This window comes from Melospiza georgiana, chromosome 23 (genome assembly GCF_028018845.1).
Source record: "Melospiza georgiana isolate bMelGeo1 chromosome 23, bMelGeo1.pri, whole genome shotgun sequence".
Classification (NCBI taxonomy): domain Eukaryota; kingdom Metazoa; phylum Chordata; class Aves; order Passeriformes; family Passerellidae; genus Melospiza; species Melospiza georgiana.
In genome coordinates, this window is record NC_080452.1 from 6,821,489 (window position 1) to 6,843,102 (window position 21,614).

The window sequence follows — 21,614 nt, forward strand, 5'->3', positions numbered from 1 at the left end:
CTCAATGCATAAAATTTGAGGATGTAATGGTTTGAAGGCTTTAGCACTGTTTGGATTAGGTGAAATGATTATTGGGGCTCTAAGAACTGTGTGTTGTCATTTTTTATTGAATGTGATGTGCTGGATTTGTTGTGATCACAAGACTGAGAACAGCTGGCTTAGGTGACTTGGGAAATTGGGATATTGCTGCAGCATTTCTGGGGTTACTCAGCACCTGTCAGTGAATGTAAGCTTGTGCCAAATCAGTTCTGTGCTGCTTCTTTGCAGGTTTATCCAACTCCCACACTCCTGTGAGGCCCCCCAGCACCTCCAGCACAGGCAGCAGAGGAAGGTGAGTGTCACATTAACAATGTCAGGCTAAAAAAATCAGACATGAATAATTCCAAAAAAAATTGGCAATTGGCAAATTGTGCTTTGTCATAACTGTGACTGAGGAATAGAAAAATACTTACATGAAGATTTATAGTCTAAATTTTTTTCCTGCACTTCTTTAAATGTGCTGCCACCCTTTGCCTTTCTTTTGGGAAACAGTTACCTGAATTTCTTTGCCCTTTTGATTTATCCTGTTATTTATCTGGTGATGTGCTGATGTCTCTGCAGCTGTGGCTCCTCAGGCAGGACTGCTGACAAAACTGGCATTGGCTTCAAGGCTGACCAGGTGAAAGTAAAGCAAGAGCCAGGCACAGAGGAAGAGATCTGCAGCTTCTCAGGAACAGTAAAGCAGGAAAAAACAGAGGATGGCAGAAGGAGTGCTTGCATGGTAAAGTTAGTTTATGCTCAGTGTTTTCCTGGCAGCAGTTTAAGAATTTAAAAAGGGGGGAACAAAAAGGTATTTTTACTCTGAAGCTTCATTTTAAGAGGTATTTTCTCCTTGGTAATGCTCTGCCAGGCACAGAGTGGCCTCTAATGTAAATTTTATCTTCAATCATCAAAATGAAGTGTAATAGAGTGTATTTGCTGCTTTTAATCCCTAATTATTAAAAGCTGTGAGTCACCCATTGATAGTAGACATTCCCATATAAGTAATTGCATTCAGGAAACCTCCAGTCAATCAAAAGTTCTTAAAGTATAAATCAAATAATTAGCAAATAATCTTTTGCAGTATTTCCCAGCTGTGCTTGATTGAACAGGATTGTGTACAGGGAGCAGGGTGGTGGAGTTGAGGATTTTTCCTAATGACAATCAAGTTGTCATTAACAGCTTTTAATGACTCAGTGTGTTTGGCTTGTTACAGCATTTCTCTTGTTATATATCAGAAGAAATGAGAGTGTTCTACAAAGAAAGGACATGTGAAAAAGCAGTTTTCAATACTGAAAAAGCAGTTTTCAACACTGCATGATTTCCCATGGTTTTTGGGATGTGAGCATGGTGCCTTTGAACAGTGGGAGGATTTTGAATATCCTGCAATAAAACCAACCCTGATTTCCCGTGTGCTGCTTTCATTGCAGCTCAGCAGCCCCGAGAGCAGCTTGACACCACCACTATCCACTAACTTACACCTGGAGAGCGAGCTGGAAGCTTTGGGCAGCCTGGAGAACCACGTGAAGACAGAGCCAGCAGAGCTGAGCGAGAGCTGCAAGCAGTCTGGGCACGGGCTGGTGAACGGCAAGTCGCCCGTGCGCAGCCTCATGCACCGCTCGGCCCGCGTGGCAGGGGAGGGCAGCAACAAGGATGACGACCCCAACGAGGACTGGTGTGCTGTGTGCCAGAATGGGGGGGACCTGCTGTGCTGTGAGAAGTGCCCCAAGGTGTTCCACCTCACCTGCCACGTCCCCACGCTGCTCAGCTTCCCCAGGTACCCACAGCAGGAGCAGCAGCGGCGGGGTGGGCACGGAACCTGAAGTGGTGTTGCCTCCAAAATCAGGGTGGTTTCTTATACTACAACAAAATCACATACTTATACTACAAAAAATATGATATTTTCAAGGCCTTGCCTGAGTTATTTATGTGTAGCTGATTGTCCAGACCCGGAATATCCCTCTGGCTGTCCTGAGCAGCCAAGACCCCTGCCAGGGGGCTCAGAGCCCAAAATGCCCCTGTGTGGGTTTGATTGTGACCCATGGAGCAAATCACCAACCTTAGATGAAGATCTGCAAGCCATGACAAATTAAGTAGAATGATAGTGAATTTATCACAAGGTGAAAAAGTAGATTTTGGGGTTTTTAGAATGGGGGTTCAGGAGGCAAGATGGAGGGAACTGGGCATGCCCAGCCTTTCTCCTTCTTCTTCTTGGCCTCCATCTTCTACTGTGATGTTGGCACTTACAGATTGGTTTAGAGTAGAAGCTCACTGCCTAACACAGGTGATAGGTATTGGGAAGTAATTGTAAATATTGTACATGTAGTTTTTAGTATAAAGACATAACACTGCCCTGAGGGCAGGCAGAGTGCCTGGAACTGTCCTGCTGGATGGACCTCGGCAGGGCAGGAGAAAATTCTTTATAGATAAGAAACAATAAACAACCTTGAGACCAAGAAATGAAGAGCTCTGACTCTTTCTTCAAGCACCAGGCTGGGAAAAGAGACTTCCCAACTTTTCTCTGACCTGCTAGAGATCCCCACAGCTGATCAGTGTTTATCTGATAACAGAATCCTGTTCTGTTTATCTGTTTGTGTAAAGTCTCACAATGGGATGCTGATGTGTAAAGTTCATTTTAAGGCAAGGTGAGAAGGGTGTACTGTAAAGTTAAAGCTTTATAAAGTGTTAAAGCATCATATGAAGGCAGGAAAAGTGACCTTGACTGGCAGAATTATTGTGAGCATTAAGGGTCAATCCTTGGCTTTGGGTATCCAAGTCTTTACTGCAGTAGAATGTGAATCTTTAAGAATGAATTAAAACTGTTTGTAGTCATCGCTGATGAGAATTTATCCCTGGATGTGTGCAATAATTGTGTTTTTCTCTTTAGTGGAGAGTGGATATGTACATTCTGCAGAGACCTGAGCAAACCTGAAGTGGAATATGATTGTGACAATTCCCAGCACAGCAAGAAAGGCAAGACAGCACAAGGCCTGAGTCCTGTGGACCAAAGGGTGGGTGTCAAACCTGCAGCAATCTGCTTCCCAGGAAAATGCTTTGTTCACATCAGCTCCCCCTCACTGACTGGAGATGGTTTTGCTTTGGCTGAAGCAAATTAAATGTTGTTAAGGCTTTGTAAAACACCCCAAACGAGATTTTTCCTGCTGTGGCCGCATCTCCAGGTGTTGGTGACTGTGGGAGTGCCCCAGTGCCTTGGGACTGTAATCACTGAGGAGCTAAAATTCAGCATGAACACAAATTCTGTATTTAAATGCATCATTTAACATGCACTTGATTAAAAGTCCTTTGCATTAGGCATTGGTGTCACCTTCATAAAATATTTCTGGGAGCTTGGTGTGTTAAGTGCATTCTGTGAGAGGTGCTGGGAGTGTTCAGGTGCATTCTTGGGGAATTTTAATGATCTTGACAATCAGAATTATTTTGAGCTTTATTAGTCAGCCTCTGTGTAGTGTTAGGAGTATCATCAAATCAAATTCCTCTAAAGGAATTACATGGAAAGCAAGGAAAAATATTTCAACAAGGATTTTATAGAAACACTGGCTCTGCTTTCAGATTGTTCAGTTTTGCCTTGTGGGGAAAAGTCTGCAGCTCAGTCCTTTCCTGTTACATGTGGTTGTGATTGGACAAAAGCAGTAAAAGTGCTTGTAGTTGGTATTTTATTTTAAAATTTGCAGTATATTAGCATGTCTCTCCATGCTTGACTTCAGCCCTAAACTTTTGGTTAGGAGGGAGAAAAGAAAGAGGAAATTTGTGAACAGTGAATGGGGTTCTGCCTCTCAACTCTGCCCTCCTAAGAACTTTACCTTTTTAAATTAAGTTGAGGGAGTTACATTTAAATTTTCTACTATTTAGAATTTGGATGTATGAATTCCTGGGCTAGGGATAAATTAAGAATATTAATCTGACCCTGTTTGTTTCTTTTTAAGAAATGTGAACGCCTCCTGCTTTACCTGTACTGCCACGAGCTGAGCATTGAGTTCCAGGAGCCAGTCCCAGCCTCGGTGAGTGTCCTGCAAACACCTGGGGAATTCTGTAATTCTGTGTGGGGTAACAGCCCTGAGAGTCTGGAGCTGGATTTGGGATCAGTCTGAAAGTTCTGGCAGCCATCCAGCATTTCATGGGGCTGAGAGGGAGAGCAGCTGATTCTGGAGCTGCTCCAGGCAGATGCTTCACTCCCAGTCTCAAAGCCAGATATTTAAAAATACTTCCAATTAGCAGTTATTGAATTGGAACAAGATGTCTCAGGCTACCCATGAAACTCAAAATGCTTTAGGAGGGATTTTTGGACAAATTTGTGAATGAGAGGAGGGAATAAACTGCTTTGACTCTTGTGTTTTCAGCTGTAAAAGAAGTAAGTAATGAAAAGCTTTGTGGTGCTGTGAGAGACACTGAAGGTTAGAGAGAATCCCAGAGTGGTTTGGGTTGGAAAGGACCTTAAAGTTCTTCCAATCCCACATCTGCCATGGCAGGGACACCTTCCACTGTCCCAGGGTTCTCCCAGCCCTGTCCAGCCTGGCCTTGGGCACTGCCAGGGATCCAGGGGCAGCCACAGCTGTGCCAGGGCCTGCCCACCCTCACAGGGAAGGATTTTACCCCAATATCCAATCTCAATCTACCCCCCTTCAATTTAAAACCAATCCCCCTTGTCCTGTCACTCCATACTCTTACAAAGAACTTTTTAAAGTTCAGTTTGAGGAAAGGAAAATGGGAAATTGTTCTGCTTTTCTGAACGTGCCTGAAATGAGATAAGGGATTGATACCTTCAGTGTGGAAATTCAGCTGTGAGCTCTGCAGCCATTCAGTGCTAAATCACTGTTGTTTTTTTCCAGATACCAAACTATTATAAAATCATAAAGAAACCCATGGATTTATCCACGGTGAAGAAGAAACTGCAGAAGAAACATTCCCAACACTACCAGACCCCCGAGGACTTCGTGGCCGACGTGCGGCTGATCTTCAAGAACTGTGAAAGGTTTAATGAAGTATGTTAACTTCCAATCTGAGCACCATCTGTCCTTTAAATGAAGATTTATTTCAACCTGGTTGTGCAGCTTCTCCCATGAAAAGCTCTGCTTCCAGCTGTAACTTCTGCTTTTGGAGCAGATGCTGAATCAGATACTTGAAAACCAAACCAAACTCAAGGCAATTGCAGAGTAACTTCTCATTTTTAATTAAATTGGGAGAGCAGAGGGAACTATTAAAATGCATTCAGTGGTCTCTGTGAATGAGGAGCAGGGTGACCTGGTTACTGTGCAGCAGATTGATTGTAGAAGTGCTTAGGAAGTGCCATAAAGACAATCAAAGAGTCCTTAAAAGTGTCTCAAGCTGCCCAGGTAATTGGTTTACACTCATGGAACAAGGTAGAATCTGTTGAGAAACTTCCTATACTGGGGAGAAATCTGCCTTTCTGAAGTTATTCTCGTTTTAGTACCTCACACAAATGAATCAAACAAAGCTTTGTGGCCCTTATGGCTTTTATTAACCTTCCTGCTTAAACCCCTTGGTGGTTGGGCTCTCACAAAAATCAGTTTTAAGTGAATAATTTGGGTATGGGGTCATATTTTTTACTAATTTTGCAATGATCCCATCTAATAATGAAATATCCCTTACACCTGAAATGTGACTTGGGGAGATAAATGACCTGAATGTTACTGAGCAGTGGGAAAATAATCTGAATATAAATTAAAAAAAGGTGATATTGGGCTGAAAGTGAGTAGGAGCTGAGGGGGTTCCTAATCTTTGAGATGCTTTAAAGCAAGAATGACAAAAGACATCACAAGGCGTGGCTTTATTCTGACCTTAAAATGCAGAAAGCAGCCAATATTTCTTATTTCTCTGCAAAATGTAACCTGGACTTGCAGTGTTTGGGCTGCATTTCTGGCCCTGTGCAGAAGGAAACTGAAGGAACTGCACAAAGCTGCAATTAAAACCTCCCTAGGAAAAATCAGGGTCAATGATGTGATGCTGGAACTGCTCACAAGCATTTGGGATTTTGACAGCCCTGACTCTTTTATGTCCCTGCATTAGAGGAGGTTCATGAGGTAATTTAATTATGTGAACTTCTCAATCAGGGGAATTAATGAAGCATCTACTCTAGAGGAAAACATGCTGCAGCTCTTAGAGACCAGAGTCCAACAAGGGAGGAAGGACTGAAGGATGTGGTGATTTTTTAACTTTTTTAAAAAAGAAAATAAATGTGTTTCAGCTTGCCTGGCTCATGGCAAAAGTTGAGTCACTCTGACCTCTCACAGCAGCATCATGTCGAGTGCCTCTAAGCCAAATGCTTTTCCAAAGCAGAAATCCCAGTGGGGTAATCCCCAGGGAATCTCCTGGAGCTCCTCCCTGCAAAGGAGAATTCCCCACAATCATTTCCAGGCATTTCCAGTTTATTGTGAGGAAAGCAGTGATGAGTGGAAAATGGCTGGGAGCCACTTGTACAAAAGTTGTGTGTTCTGTTGAAGGTTTATTTAGCACCTAAGACTGTTTTAAACCTGCTGCCTAAGTTTGGGAACTAAAGCTAGCAAACCATAACAAACTGTCTCGTTGTTATGGCTGACTTTAGTCATCCAATCCTGTGCGATCTCGTAACTTTAGAAAGGATTATAATTTCATTTTTTTTGACTCTGGTATCCTTTTTAGATGATGAAAGTTGTTCAAGTTTATGCAGAAACACAAGAGATTAATTTGAAGGTAAGCGTTTCAGACCATGCACACTTGGTGAAGGGATGTGCATTTCCAACAGGTGAATATTCCTGTCTTCTTTCATCCACAGGCTGATTCAGAAGTAGCACAGGCAGGGAAGGCAGTTGCATTGTACTTTGAAGATAAACTTACAGAGATCTACTCAGACAGGACCTTCCAGCCTTTGCCTGAATTTGAGCAGGAAGAGGATGATGGTGAAATAACTGAGGACTCCGATGAAGATTTTATACAACCACGTAGAAAACGCCTAAAATCAGATGAGAGACCAGTGCATATAAAGTAATCTAATGATATGGACCTAAAATTTATTGTAAAAACTGTTATTTAAGTGTTCCTGGAATATTATCATGCCTACAGTGGCCATCTTGCAGAAGCTGATAGCTTTTTAAACAGTATTAGATAACAAAAAACACTTGTACAGAAAAACATTCGCATCAAAAGGGGAAAAAAACCTGTATTGTAAATTTTTGGTGGTTTGTATTTTTTTTTTCCTTGATTACTTGCTATATTCTTTCTTTTCCTGCTGGAGGGGACGCACTCATGCTGGTCTCACAGCCAGAGGTGGAGGAGTGTTGAAGAGAAGCAGATTTGATAGGAGATGTTCCATGTACAGATAAGACTGTAGTGACACGACCTGCAGGACTGGACCCACTCAGTGACTGTGTCTTGCATTCCACTGCAGTGTAAACTGTGAGCAGAGCTCCTGGAATCCCCTCTGTGTCCACTCAAGTGTGTGTTGGTCGTTGCTTTGATCATCTCATTGAAGCAGGACTGTGAATAACTGATCTTCTGTGTCCATCCAACTGTTGACGTTTTGCTTTCTTTACTCCATTTCATGTATAGCAAAAGGAAGAAGAAAGGAAAATCATTAAACTGTTCTGAATGGGCGAGGGCAGGAATGGGAGGCAGATGAAAGGCTAAGCTGGTGGCTCCAACCCCTTTGAGTAGGACAAGGTGTATTTATTAAACTCCTGTACCCAGAACATTTTAATGGCATCCATGGCAGAAGTCTCAGCGTTGTCATCTGTCCCTGACCCCCTGACGAGGCAGAATGTTCTCTCCAGTGTTCATTCTCTACTTTTCTGTACTTAAAATATAGACTGAAGAGGTAATAACTGGTTGGGGTGTTTTTCCAGTCTTCCTAAATATCAGTTTCTAATAGACCACTCGGCAAACAATAACCTATTAACTACCAAATGTGTAAAATTTCCTGTATTCACTTTGTCTTATTTGTAAATAGTGAATTGAGATTTCTTGCAGGTCAGCAACATTTGCTGAACTGTTTTTAAGCTAATATGTATTCTTATTGATTGTTCCTATCAAGAAAAGATTTGTAATATATGCTATTTCTAACATTGCATTCATTTTGAGGTTCTGTCTTATTTTTCTTAGAGTACTTCTCAGAACTTTCTTCAGAAGCAGCTTGTGAGGGAAATGTGCAGGAAGATTGGAATCAGTCTGAGTTTGGGTTGCCTGTCCATCCATTGAACAAAGCACTTGCACAGGGTTTGGCCTTGAGTGGTTTTTGGTCAAAGAGTGAGAACAGAACAATTTCCCAATTCCTCAGTAGCCCCTGGGGCACCTCTGCAGTGCCTTCCCTTGCACTGCCTCCATCCCAGCATTCCTGGTTAGAAATCATGGAATCACAAGGAGTTACAGCTCCAGGAGTTGTTTTCTTTGCTGACACAAGTCAGTCCTAGAAATAAATACAATTTCTGGCCTTCAGATTGATCTTGTTAAAGGAAGTTGAAGAAATTCATGGAACCAATGAGCTCGAGATGGCAGACTCTTGAGTTTGCCATGGTTTGTGTGGATCCAGCAATTAATTCTGTGGGAGATCCCTGGGGGTTTGGTGTGCTCAGCACAACAATTCCTGTGACATTGTCCATGCTTTACCATCATGGTAAAGAGAAATATTTTAGCACAATATCAAATGGAGAAATGCTCTCAGCAGTTTTTATGCAAATCGCTGCAGATTTGGTTTCTTTTATAAGAACCAGGTCTGTGTACCTTGGGATTCTCCCTCTTGCAATAAATGAGGGGACTGAAGGTGTTTTTAACTTCCAGCTCACTTCTTCACTCAAATGTTACACTTCAAACTCAAACTGGTTGTTTTTTTTTTTAATTTCTTAGACATGAACAGTGCTGTTTTAAGTTTATTTTTTACCAGTTTGTATGTGAAAGGAAAAGGAATTCCACTTCAACATATTAAATTGACAAAGAGCAACAACTTTGCCTGTGGAAAAGCTGATGTGTGAATAGGACACTGGTAGTGACAAGGGATCATTTCATGGCTCTGTGTATTGCCTATTTATGCATTTCTAGTTTCTCAGCTTCATTTTGCAAAAGGAATATTATTAAAATTATCATGAAAATAAGATTCTGTGAGCTCTCTTCACTCGGGCCTCCTGTTTTTGTGGCACTTTGGTACCTTCAGGCCTCGCCTTTTCAGCTTTTCCCTGGGCAGCAGCTGGGTATTGGATCCTGCAGAGACCCTGGGGGTGAGCCAGAGTGTGGGGTGGGCATGGGGGATCCCAGATGGAGTCAGGGGGTCCCAGCAGAGGACAGGGGGATCCCCAGATGAAGCTCAGGGGATCCCCAGATGGAGTTCAGAGGATTCCAGCAGAGCTCAGGGGATCCTACCATAGGACAGGGGGGATCCCAGATGGAGTCAGGGGGTCCCAGCAGAGTTCAGGGGATCCCCAGATGGAGTGCAGGAGTTCCCAGCATAGGACAGGGGGATCCCAGCAGAGCTCAAGGGATCCTATCATAGGACAGGGGTATCCTAGGTGGTGCTCAGGGGATCCCAGGTGGAGTTAAGGGGATCCCAGCAGAGTTCAGGGGATCCCAGCAGAGTTCAGGGGATCCTAGTTGCAGTCCAGGTGATCCCAGGTGCACCCCAAGGAATCCCAGAAGAGCTCAGGACATCCCAGCAGAGCACAGGGGGCTCCCAGATGGAGCCCAGGGGATCCTAGGGGCAGCCCAAGGGATCCCAGCAGAGCTCAGGGGAGCTCAGCATAGCCCAGGGGATCCCAGGTGGAGCACAGTGGGAAGGATTCACCCCAAACCCTCCAGAGAAGCTCGTGCCCCCCATCTGCTGCAGGACCTGTGCTCCCCACCCAGACCCCAGAGCAGTTCCCAGTGTTTTGGGACAGCCTTTCCTTTGAGGTGGCCTCTCCAACACTTCACTGCAGGTGGGGAACTTGGCCAGCTCGTGCTCAGCATCTTCTGCACACCAGGAGTGCAGCTGGGCTGGGCCTTGCTGGGCCTGAGTTCTTCCCTTGCACCCTCCAGAGCTGCTCCTCCCACCCCTCCCCAGTGCTCAGCAGGATTATGTGGAATTTTGAATGTGTGCAAGAAATCTCAAGTGTTTCCTTTATACAAGGAAAACAAAACATTCTCTTCTTCTTCTTCTTCTTCCCCTTCATTTTTGAACTCCCAAAGCAGCAATTCAGTGATTGCTTTGAAAGCAGCAAAGTTCTATTTGAAATGATTTCAAAGATAAACTCTGCTAATCCCTTCCCTGGTCCTGTAGGCTGGGTGTTCATCACAGAACTGGGAAGGGTTTGCTCAGTGGGAATAATTTTTGGTGTAACTCATTACTGGGTTTGTATTAATGAGCCACATTAATTCTCTGGGCATCTTCTCCATGCCAGCTGCTGGGTGTGCAATGTGTCAGTGGGAAATCAGAGCACAGATTACATCAGGAAATCTGTAAAATTGGGGTGGCAGGAGGAATCTGGCACTTGGTGCAACTCTGCCCTCATTTAAAATACTCCCAACAATTTATGTCTTCATTTTGGCTGAGAATTTTTGTTGTCCCTCAAGTTTTAAGTTAATCCAAAGAAGGAAAAGGCAATTTGAAATGAGAGTGCAAAGTGCCCAGTGTGAGCAGCTGTCCTGCCATGGATTCCTGGTGATGAGGGGAAATTCAACAGATAAAAGGGCTCAGGGCTTTTATTTTGCTGTGCCCTGGAATGAAGTGGCCTAGAGCACAATAAGGCAGAGCTGTTATTCATAAAAAGGGGATTTCCCCAAATTCTGCAAACAAAAATGCTCAATTAAATGTGGAGAGGTTGTTCCTCAGTGGGGGATGTCACTGTGACGCTTCACTGTGACACTTCATGCTGGATCAAACATCTCAAGTGACTGGAAAAGTCCCTAAAATGAGCCCAAATTTCTGGTTTATCACCTGGTTTTGGCTGACATGGAATAGTTTAGGTTATTGCAGCAGTATTTTCAATCTGTTTGTGTGGTGTACTGGGAATTGGCTTTTCCCAGTTGGCTTTTCCTTGTTTTTCTCACTCTCTTCCTCAGAAAAAAAGCAATAAAACTGCTTTGTCATTTGCCTGTCAGCATGACAGGAAGCCTCTCCTTAGGATAATGATTTTATAGGGAAGTTTGTATGCAAATCACAAAGCCTAGCTTTTAAAAACAAAGTCTGCAGCAGTTCCTGACAATATAGAGTGTGGCATTTTATTTTAAAAAGTTGGGGAAAGTTCCATAATATTTTTTTAAGAAGTAGCTGTTTGAGCAAATAACGGAAGTACTTTTTAAAAATAAAAATGTAAATGCCACAGTTTACACAGATGGCACATATGGATTGTATCTTTGGGTATGGTGATTTATTTTGTCTTCTCAAAGTGTGTGTGCAGTAACTCCTCCATCTACTTCCACTTGGCTTATGGGGATCCTTTTTTCTGCTTTCTGATGCATCAGGATTGAAGCAGCTCTCCAAAACTGCAGTTAATTTGGCAATCTTTATTATGAGTGGATTGTGAGATGGATGAAATGCAGTTTGGGCCTTTTCTGTTGGGTGAAATCACAGCTGGAGGCTGCTGGCTTGAGAATTTATGGGATTTTCTACAAAGAGAGGCACTGGAATGTTTTGTAAGCTGGATTTTGGCAGGATCCAGTCTGGAGTGAGCTCCCTGCACATCTGTGCTCACCTGCACTGGGGGATTTTAGGCTCAGAACACCAGGACACATGTAAATAATCCTATACAGGTTTGTGCAGTGCAAAGCTTGTTTCACATGTAAACATCCTCCTGGAAGGGTTCAATCATGGCATTCTTTGATTCTTCAATTATTTCCTGCTTCCAGTACTGGAGCTGGCTCATTTTGCACATAATAAACTTGCCTCATCTTTTAATATGATTCTTCAAAAAAACCCCAAGTGCTGTTTCTGTGATATTGTATTATCTGAATCATCCTATTTAACTTTTTTTTTTTTTTTTTTTTTAAAAAGAGTTATTGTTTCAAATTGTTCTGTTCCTGTGTTTTTTTGCTGGTGTGTAATGAAAATCAAATTTTTCTTTCCTTGGTTATTTAATACTTTAGCTGCCTGTAAATATTTCTTGTTAAGTGCTCTGGAATGTGCTGTAGAAGTTGTATTAGCTCAGTTTAAAGCATTGTTTGGAACCCATTTTGGTTGGTTATTTCTATTAAATTAGAAAAATCATTCTTTCAATTTGAGTTTCTTTCTTGCACATCATCAGATACGGATCCACACCTGGCACAAGATTTTCCTCACAACACCTGCAGTGTGGAAATAGGGGGAAAATTGGCTTGCAGGAGCCCAGGTGAGCCCAGCTGAGGCTGCAAAAAATGATTTGTCATTTTTATCTATACCTGGGCATGGGACACAAGTTATTAAAATAAAGAATTTTTTTAAAGTTTAATAATGGATAAAATAAGAGACAAAAATCCAGTGTTGGATTATATCCTTTTCTGACACCAACTGAGAGGTGTTTAAAAAACTTCTATTCTATTTTTAAACCATCAAAGAAGTTTTTTCTGTTCAAGAGAGAGGGGGAAATGTGGGAAATGGATTTGTAGAAAATTCTCCAAACCTGACAGAAGGCTCACAGAGTGTGCATCTGTATGCAAACACTGAGATAAGAAATGCTGGCTTAGAAATGCCATGGGATGAGACAGACTTTATCAAGAGAGAAATGGAACTAGAAACAAGTTTCAAAAATTGTTAGCAAATCCATTTCCAACAGCCAAAGAACACACAGGTCCTACAGACAGTGTTGTCTTTACAACATCACATGCAGATTCATGGGTTTCATGCATTATTCAAACATTCTTGTGAATTTTCTGATGTTTTGGGAACTCCTCTGTTTGACTTCTTCACACTGAATGACATCCTGCGTGTCAGGTCAATATATTTTATTTCTTCTTGTGCCTCCATCCTGCTGTTTCACATCCTCTGATAAGGATTTAGTGTGTCCTCCTTAAATTTACCATGGTTTTCTCTAATTGTCCTCAAATTTAACTTGGTATTCTCTAATAGTCCTCCAGTGCTCTGCTTTGTGTCACAGTTATCACTTGGACAGTGGATGGCCTTACACTGGTTTTAGTTTCACAAAAACCTTTTTTTTTTTTAAATCTTATATTTTGCTAAGGTCTATATACAATACCCTCATCACACTATTATTTCCATAAGCAATACATAGATATTATATTCATGACACTACTATTTCTATGGGCAACACAGTGCACACTTAAGCTGATTTTTATATATATTATATATATTATATTAATTATATATTATATTATATTAATTATATATTATATTATATTATATTATATTATATTATATTATATTATATTATATTATATTATATTATATTATATTATATTAATAATATATAATATGATACATAATATAATATAATATAATATAATATTATAGTATATTATAGTATATTATAGTATATTATAGTATATTATAGTATATTATAGTATATATTATTATCATCATAATATCATATCATATATTGTATTTTTAACTGGTATTATTTCTAAATATTTATAATCACTAACAACATGCAAAATCTAACACATAAGTGTGAAAGCCAATATTATCTGGCCATTTTTCACACATCTCACCTAAATTCCCTTGGAATAATTTTTCTCAGCCAGGGAGGGAGAGCTCTGGTAGCCTGAATGCCTCCCAGCCTGGGGGTGTGTCTGAACTCCCAAACCCAGCTGAAGGCTCTGATCCAGGCAGCTCTGTTATGTACCAGTTGCTCCCTTCAGGCTCATAACCAGCTCCAATTTTTCTCTCGCTCTGTGTTTATTCTTGGAGTGCCTGAGGTGGCTGAGTGTCACAGAGGCTCCTTGATGGGAGCTGTGTTCCAGGAAAAGGTTCCGTGAGCTTCACTGGAGCTTCTGTTCTTGCTGGAACAAAGCACACCTGCATCCTCTGCTGCACCTGCTGGGCTCTGCTCCCTGCCCAGGGGAATGCATCAAATAAAAACCTTCTGAGCCCCTCAGAGAGAGAAAGGAATGAAATGGAACCTTTACAGGAACTGAAACATATCAAGCCACACAGACACGAAGCAGGAGTGTAAGTTTTAGTTTTAAGTAAGTAGAAATATATCTGAAGTGCCTTAAGAGACTGTGGTAGCCAGTAAAAGCCCTAAAGTTCAGTAATGTTACACAAAATTAACTTAGCTCCAGACATAACAAAAACATAGCAGAACATTGCTTGCATTTTTAGATAGAACAGATAGAACCATTTGAAGGAAAAGACAGAACAATTTGAATGAATAGATAGAACTATTTGAATGAACAGATAGAACAACTTGAATGAACAGATAGAACAACTTGAATGAACAGATAGAACAACTTGTGTACATTTTGGGTAAGAACAGACACTGCTTTCTCACATTGGAATTAAGCTCAGATAGCTGTAGGAAGAATGTTGTAGAATCATTTTTAGCTGAATGGATGATTTATGAATAAAATCCCCTGTATTGGAGTGCCGAAAAGAAAAAAAAGGGGGTAGTAGCTTCTGCTGCTTCTGCTCAGAACATCGGGACTCCAGGGCAGAAAACTTTTAGGGTTTTTTAGCCCAGACTTTAATAATCTGAACTCCTCACCTTCGAGGCTGATGTATTCATGCAATAAACAACTTTACACCAACCAACAACTGCTCCTGTCTCTTTGCAGACCCAGTGGTTTGCACCTGGACTGTGGCCCTTTCATCCCAAACCCTGGCAGCACAGCTGGTGCTGGCTCTGTGTGGGCATGAGGGATGGGAGTGCCCTGCTCAGCCTCCCTGGAGCTGCCAGAGCAGCAATGAACATCCTGATGCCTTGTGAATGCTGAGCTAAAACAGAGACCAGACAGAGCTAAAGAATAAAGCAGAGATTTATTAAAAGGATCTCCTCAATGGATCCACCTTGGGCAGCACCAGAGCCCAGCCAGGGCTACACCCAAAATGAACCAAAATGGTCACAAAATGAACCCAAGATGAACCCAAATGGTCACAAAATGCTCAGCCGGTCATGGGGTCTCTCACTTTGATAAGTTTTGCTCCATTTACATATTGCAGTTAATTGTCCAATTACAGCTCCAGCCCATGCAGTCCCATCCTTGTTTTTCTCTCTCCAGCCCACATTGTTTGTGCTCTTGGGGCTGAGATTTGGATCATTTGTCCTTGGTCCCCAGCTGGAGCAAGAATTGTTTTGCCTCCCTGCTCTGTGCACAGAGCTCACCATCCCTTAGTGTGAAGCCCAGACCCACACACTAAAGCAGCACAGAATCTGAAAAGTATAAAAGCCAAACCTGAGGCATCAATGTCTCAGGAAGGGGTTTGTTTCTCTTTGCCAGGTGCTGCCTGGCTGTGTCCAGAGCACTCCCAGCTCCACCAGCCCATCTGCTGCAGCTCCACCAGCCCATCTGCTGCAGCTCTTTGGGCGCCTGCAGTTGGCCTTTGTGGCTGGGCTGGCATCTGGCATTTGCAGTTCCTCTGTTTGAGTCTGCTCAGGCTTGCTTGGATTTTCTTCCTCTCAATGCCCTGGGTTTAATTCTCCTGGCTTTAATTAATTCTCCTGGCTTGACAGGAGACAGTGACACTGAGCTGTTCACCCCATCACACAAGTTGCCAATTTTCATTTCAACCCAGGGTGAAAAATCCCATCCCAAAATCCTACCAAGGATTAGAAACGGCTGCTAAACTGTTCAACCCCTTGCTGCTATTGTAGAATTCACATCTGTTACAGAATCCCACAATGGTTTGGGTTGGAAAAGGCTTTAAACTCATCCAGTTCCACCCCTGCCATGGCAGGGACACCTTCCACTGTCCCATCTTGCTTCAAGCCCCGTCCAATCTGGCCTTGGACACTTCCAGGGTGTGGATATCTCTGTAGACACAGATGATTTTGGAGTTACTGCTGTCTGAGGGTTGAGATGATCAGTCTGGATCTCTTCCAGAGCACCGGCCTTCCTTCCCCTGATTAATCTCCCTCCCTGTGTGAGCTCTGCATCACTCCAGTGCCTAAATAGACTCACAGGGGCTGAACTGCTCTCCTGACTGTTCCTGTGTCCTTTGCTCAGTGTTTGTGGAGCAGATGGAGCAGAACAAAGCACTTAGGGCTGAGCAAACAGCTCTTGGCCAAATTACCTTTTCCTGCTTCCCACGGGCTGCAGCACAGTGCTGGCTGATCTCCACCTGGGTTAATGCTTAGGAACCTGGATAATGTCTGCTAAATTAGCAGGGTTTAAAACCAGGGATATAAACTCCTGCTTCTCTCATTGACACATCAGATGAGCCCATTCAGCACAGAATCTCAGATGGCACAAGGCTGGGTGACAGTGGCTGGGGGTGCTGGGGGACCCCTCATCCAGGAGCAGGCAGAGTGTGCTGGGCTGTATCTGCTGCTTCATCCTGACACTGATATTCATCTTCCATCCCTGGGAGTGTCCAAGGCCAGGCTAGAAAGGGCTTGGAGCAGCCTGGGATAGTGGAAGGTGTCCCTGCCCATGGCAGGAAGGGGATGAGCTTTAAGATTCCTTAAAAACCAAACTATTTTGGGATTCTGTGATCTGCTGACTGGCCCTTTTTGCACCCCCAGCACTGCTTAGGGACAGAACTTGCTGCTGTTTGTGCAGCTCAGCCCCTGCCTTCCCTCAGACACAACCTTTGGGGCTGGGCAGGATGAGCCACCCCAACTAAACCTGTCCAGCAGCTGCCTGGCTCAGAGTATCTTTACTTTTTTATCTTGTATATCAAAGACAAACACAAAAGACTTTGTAGTGGAAGAATTGCTCTGAAGTGTTTGGAAATCTCATCTTTTGAAGATTTCCACCACTGTGGGAATATGGAGCTGGGATACACCTTTGGGCTGTGCTGTGGACAATGGGATCTGCATTGCAGTGTGCATCTGTTTCAGATTACCATCCTGTCAGGAAAGAGAGAGCTCTGAAAGTGCCTGGAACCCAAACTCATTTGGATTTTTCTTTTGGAGCCATGTTTGGTGCAGTTCTGCAGCTGATACCAAGCACAGCAACATCTGTGCCCTGGATCTGACAGGGGCTTGCTGCTGACTGCAGAATGAGGAGCAAAATTCCAAACTGAGTCGTTTCCTCTGAGTTTGTGTCTCCAGGCAATCCCAAATGTAAGTTCTTCATCTTCTCTATTTGCACTAAATGTTTCCAGAGGAAGGAGATGTTGCAACCAGCAGGGCCCAGGCTCGGGGTGAAATCTGCTTCCTAAATCAGAGATTTGGAGACAGATTTGGGGTTTGGTCAGCTCAGGAGCTCAGGGAAGATGCTGCTACTTCAGGGATGGGGTGGGAAACACAGAGAGCTCTGGATAACCATGAAGGGATCACGGTGTGTAATTCATGCACCATCCTGCCAAGAATCCCCAAATTAACTGCTCATTCCTTAAAATCCGCTGCCCGGATGGCGGCAGCAGATGGTGCTGTGAGCACAGCGCTCTGCACGCCGGGCTCCGGGGAGCAGGAGCTGTAATGGGGCAGAAACTCTCGGCTTTGGGTTCTGCAGGTGGGGAGGGCCCTGCTGAGGGCACCTGTGGGGTCACCCCAGAGATCCGCCAGGGTGGCCCAGAGAATGGCTGGGAAGGAAAGGGAGCTTTGGAAAGAGAGATTTGCTTGGTGTGAAGGGCTGTGCTCTGCTCCATCTGTCCCCCTGTGGGGTGACCCCCAGAGATCCCCCAGTGTGGCTCAGGGAATGGCTGGGAAGGAAAGGGAGATTTGGGAAGGGAGATTCTCAGAGTGAAGGGCTGTCCCCTGCTCCATCTGTCCCCCTTACAGGGCCCTGCTGAGGCGGTGACCCCCCAAAGATCCCCCAGGGCGACCAGGGAATGGCTGGGAGGGAAAAGGAGCTTTGGAAAGGGAGATTTGCTCGGAGTGAAGGGCTCCGGCCTGCTGAGGGAACATGTGAGGTGACCCCAAAGATCTCCCAATATGGCCCAGGGAATGGCTGGGAAGGAAAGGGAGCTTTGGAAAGGGAGATTCTCAGAGTGAAGGGCTGTCCCCTGCTCCATCTGCCTCCCCTCACAGGGCTCTGAGGGAACCTGTGGGGTGACTCCAGAGATCCCCCAGTGTGGCCCAGGGATACATTCCCAGGGAATGACTGGGAAGGAAAGGGAGCTTTGGAAAGGGATATTTACTCAGAGTGAAGGGCCCAGCCCTGCACCATCTGACCTCCCTCCCAAAGCCCTGCTGAGGTGGTGACCCCCAAAGATCCCCTAGTGCGGCCCATGGAATGGCTGGGAAGGAGCTTTGGAAAGAGAGATTCACTCAGAGTGAAGAGCTCGGCCCTGCTGAGGGAACCTGTGAGGTGACCCCAGAGATCCCCCAATATGGCCCATGGAATGGCTGGGAAGGAAAGGGAGCTTTGGAAAGGGAGATTCTCAGAGTGAAGGGCTCTGCCCTGCTCCATTTGTACCCCCACACAGGGCCCTACTGAGCTGGTGACCCCCAGAGATGCCCCAGTGTGGCCCAGGGAATGGCTGGGAAAGAGTTTTGGAGCAGAGATTCACTTAAAGGGAATGGCTGGGCCCTGCTTCATCTGCCCCCCCCTCACAGGGCCCTGATAAGCTGGTGACCTCAGAGATCCTCCAGTGTGGCCCAGGGAATGGCTGGGAAGGAAAGGGAGATTTGGAAAGGGCAATTCTCAGAGGGAAGAGCTCGGCCCTGCTCCATCTGCCCCCCTCACAGGGCTCTGCTGAGGGAACCTGTGGAGTGACCCCAGAGATCCCCCAGTGTGGCCCAGGGAATGGCTGGGAACTGAGACATTTTGGCTCTTCCTTCATTACTCACTGGCAGAGCTGATGGGGCTGTGGGTTCCTGCGTGTGGTCTGGGTCTCCTGATGAAGTTGCAGCTTGTTCCTGGCTTTTCCAGCCTTGTGCCATGCTCTCCTGCCCTCTGGAAAACCTGATTAATCAGAGTGTGTAGTCAGCATTCAATCCTCTGCTGTGCTGTCTGGGAGTTCTCTTTTCCAGTTAGGTGTCCAGAAAAACCTCAGCCTGCTCTTTATTAACTCCTCCACTTCCCAGTTCCCTTTCCCAGCAGGAGATCCAGTGCTGCTGGTTCAGGGGTGACTGTGGACATGTCAAACCAGTTTAATCTCCTGCCCAATTATAATCAGCCTAATTCTCCTGCAGATACAGACCCAGGGTCCTTCTAGTGGCTGAGCAGAACATCAGTGTGCCAGGCCACCTTATTTGCTGCTGGCTGTTGAAAACTGAATTCTGTGGAAAGTAATTCAGTTATGCTGCTGGGTCTGGAGACTCTGTCCTGCCCTGTGGTTCCAAGGATCTCTCTCCTTCTTGCCTTTCCTGGGTGATGGGCACAGCAAGTGGCTTCACAGGAAGGATTTCTGACTGCAGAATCATGGCTGAAATGTGATTTATTTGGGCCATATTTGTAAGATGGCAGAGCTTCATCCAAATCAAGACCTGTATCCTCAGTTCCCTGATGAGTTACTTCTTCCTTTTGGCTCAACAGTGTTCTTCCCTGTTTGCTCCTGAGTTCTCAGAGCCACAGAATCACAGAGTGGTGTGGGTTGAAGGGACCTTAGAGTCCATGCCATTGCAGCCCTGCCCTGGTGCTGGGCTCTGAGGCAGTGCTGGGAGGATGTCTGACTGTCAGACAGCAGATGAACTCAGCACACAACTCCCTGCCAAAGCTAACAGCAGGGTGCCCTTGTCTCTTGTCATTTAAGGCCTTAGGAAATAATGTTATCAGTAAGAAAAGACACTTAAAAAAAAAATCCCAGTGAACTCTTTTGGCCCTGGGATCTGATGGTGGCAGGAGCAGCCAACACCCCCACAGAGAATTCTCCTGCACCATCCCCTTGCCCACCATCCCAGCCTTTCTCCAGGGTGAGAACCTTTGTGTTTGGGAAGGCAGTCTGTAAATCTTCTTCTAGGAGTGCCCCAGGCCAGGCTGGACAGGACTTGGACACCCTGGGGTAGAGGAAAGTGTCCCTGCCATGGCAGGGGGAGCACTGGGTGAGCTTTAAGGGCCCTTTCCTCCCAAACCATCCCAACTCTCCTGCTCTGCCTGTGGGCAGCTGGCAAGGACAGCCTTATTCCAGACTGGTGCCCCTCTTTTGGGGAATTTGGAGCTCTGGGAAAGCAGTTGCAGCAGGAACCAAAGCTGGGAAAGGCCCACGTGCTGCATGGCTCAGCTGAACCCGGTTATTTCTCCACGAGGGTCCTTGGGGACATGATTGCCAGCACATCTGTCATTTAGGATTCTGTCTGTTGTCACCTGTGGAAGGAGATTATTAAGTAGTGAAGTGATTGACAAGGGCTTTCTCTTTTTTCTTTTTATTAATAGGAGTATTGCAAATGCTGCTCTGGGCTCCCAGGGGAGCTCCCTGCAGAGGAGGCTCTGAGGGTGAGCTGGATGTGTAAACAGCTCCTCTGAACACATCCACATGCCTCTGATCAGGAAAAAACACTGGGATTGCTGGCTGTGGGTCTGTGAAGGAGGTTTGGGATGAGCTGGGAATGGCTGTGACCCACACCACACACCCAAGGGCTGCAAGGTGCCTGGGAGAGCAGGAGAGACAGGGGTAAGGAGGTTTGGTCAGAGACTTGGCTCCTTGAAAGTGTTGGTGGGAAGCATCAGTCCAGGAAAAGCAGCTCCTGCACATCCATGCTCCTCTCTGGAGGCTGCTGGAGCAGGTTAATCAAGGAGCTCTCAGGTTTCTTTTCACATGTTAATATTCTCCTGAAATAAAAACATTACAGCGTTTTCTCTCCGAGGCACAATTGTGCACCATAGGTTTTGTTTTCCCTGTTATAAAATACTGCTATTTTTATTACTTGTATTTCCACTGGGAGAGATAAAAATAACCAGAATACAGCAAATACTTTGTTAGCACACTGGGGGAAAAAAAACCCCAGCTTATAACTCCTTACTTCTCATTACAGACAGCAACTTAGAGTGGTTCTTCCAGAGGGTTGATATTAAGGATATCCTGCTTTGCTTTTTAGTTTCCATGAAAACACTCATGGTTTAAAACCTGGGTTAATTCCAAGGAATGTGGGGCTTGGGACCTCCTGCCCTCCCTGCCAGGTGTTACTGGAAGGTGGCTGCAGATGGATGTGTTCAATCTCTGACTGTGCAGACACATGGAATTTATCCAGGGCCTTTTATCCAATGCCCTCTTCTTTCCTGCTGGAAATGGTGCTGAGATAAAGCCATATGCTGTGCGGACTGGGGACGTTTCAAACCTAAAAATCCCTCATTTCATGGCTGCTGGAGCTGGGGATCAATGGCCAAAGCCTTGTCCTGCTCTGGAAACCCTGGATGCCACCTGGAGCCTGCTGGGATTAAATGTCAGAGGGCTCCTCCTGCTCCCCTGAGCTGCAGTGGCTGAGCAGGATGTGAGAGCAAAGGCTTCCCAGGAATCTTTAGCACTTTATAACCAAGGACAAATTTTAATCTCTCTTCTGGGTTCTGACACCAGCACTTTATTGGCCTTCAAAGAAAGTGCAGTCTTTTAAAAATAAATTATACAGTGATTACTGATAGAGGTGTCTGTGGCACAGAAGGCTGAAATGAGACCCTAAAAGCAGCAGTTTTTCATCTGCCCTCAG

General features: G+C 44.8%; 1 protein-coding gene across 1 annotated transcript in view; it reads left to right on the forward strand.

Moving 5' to 3' along the window:
• TRIM33 (tripartite motif containing 33) overlaps positions 1–12,208 on the forward strand; it is a 49,496-nt gene extending 37,288 nt beyond the window's left edge. Inside the window, exons 13-21 of the mRNA XM_058039704.1 lie at positions 268–331; positions 601–760; positions 1,449–1,795; positions 2,906–3,029; positions 3,963–4,037; positions 4,866–5,018; positions 6,676–6,726; positions 6,809–9,548; positions 9,590–12,208. Of these exons, the coding sequence (XP_057895687.1) occupies positions 268–331; positions 601–760; positions 1,449–1,795; positions 2,906–3,029; positions 3,963–4,037; positions 4,866–5,018; positions 6,676–6,726; positions 6,809–7,021 (1,187 nt within the window). The 3' untranslated portion in view covers positions 7,022–9,548; positions 9,590–12,208. The remainder of the gene's footprint in view (positions 1–267; positions 332–600; positions 761–1,448; positions 1,796–2,905; positions 3,030–3,962; positions 4,038–4,865; positions 5,019–6,675; positions 6,727–6,808; positions 9,549–9,589) is intronic.
• Positions 12,209–21,614: the final 9,406 nt, after the last annotated feature.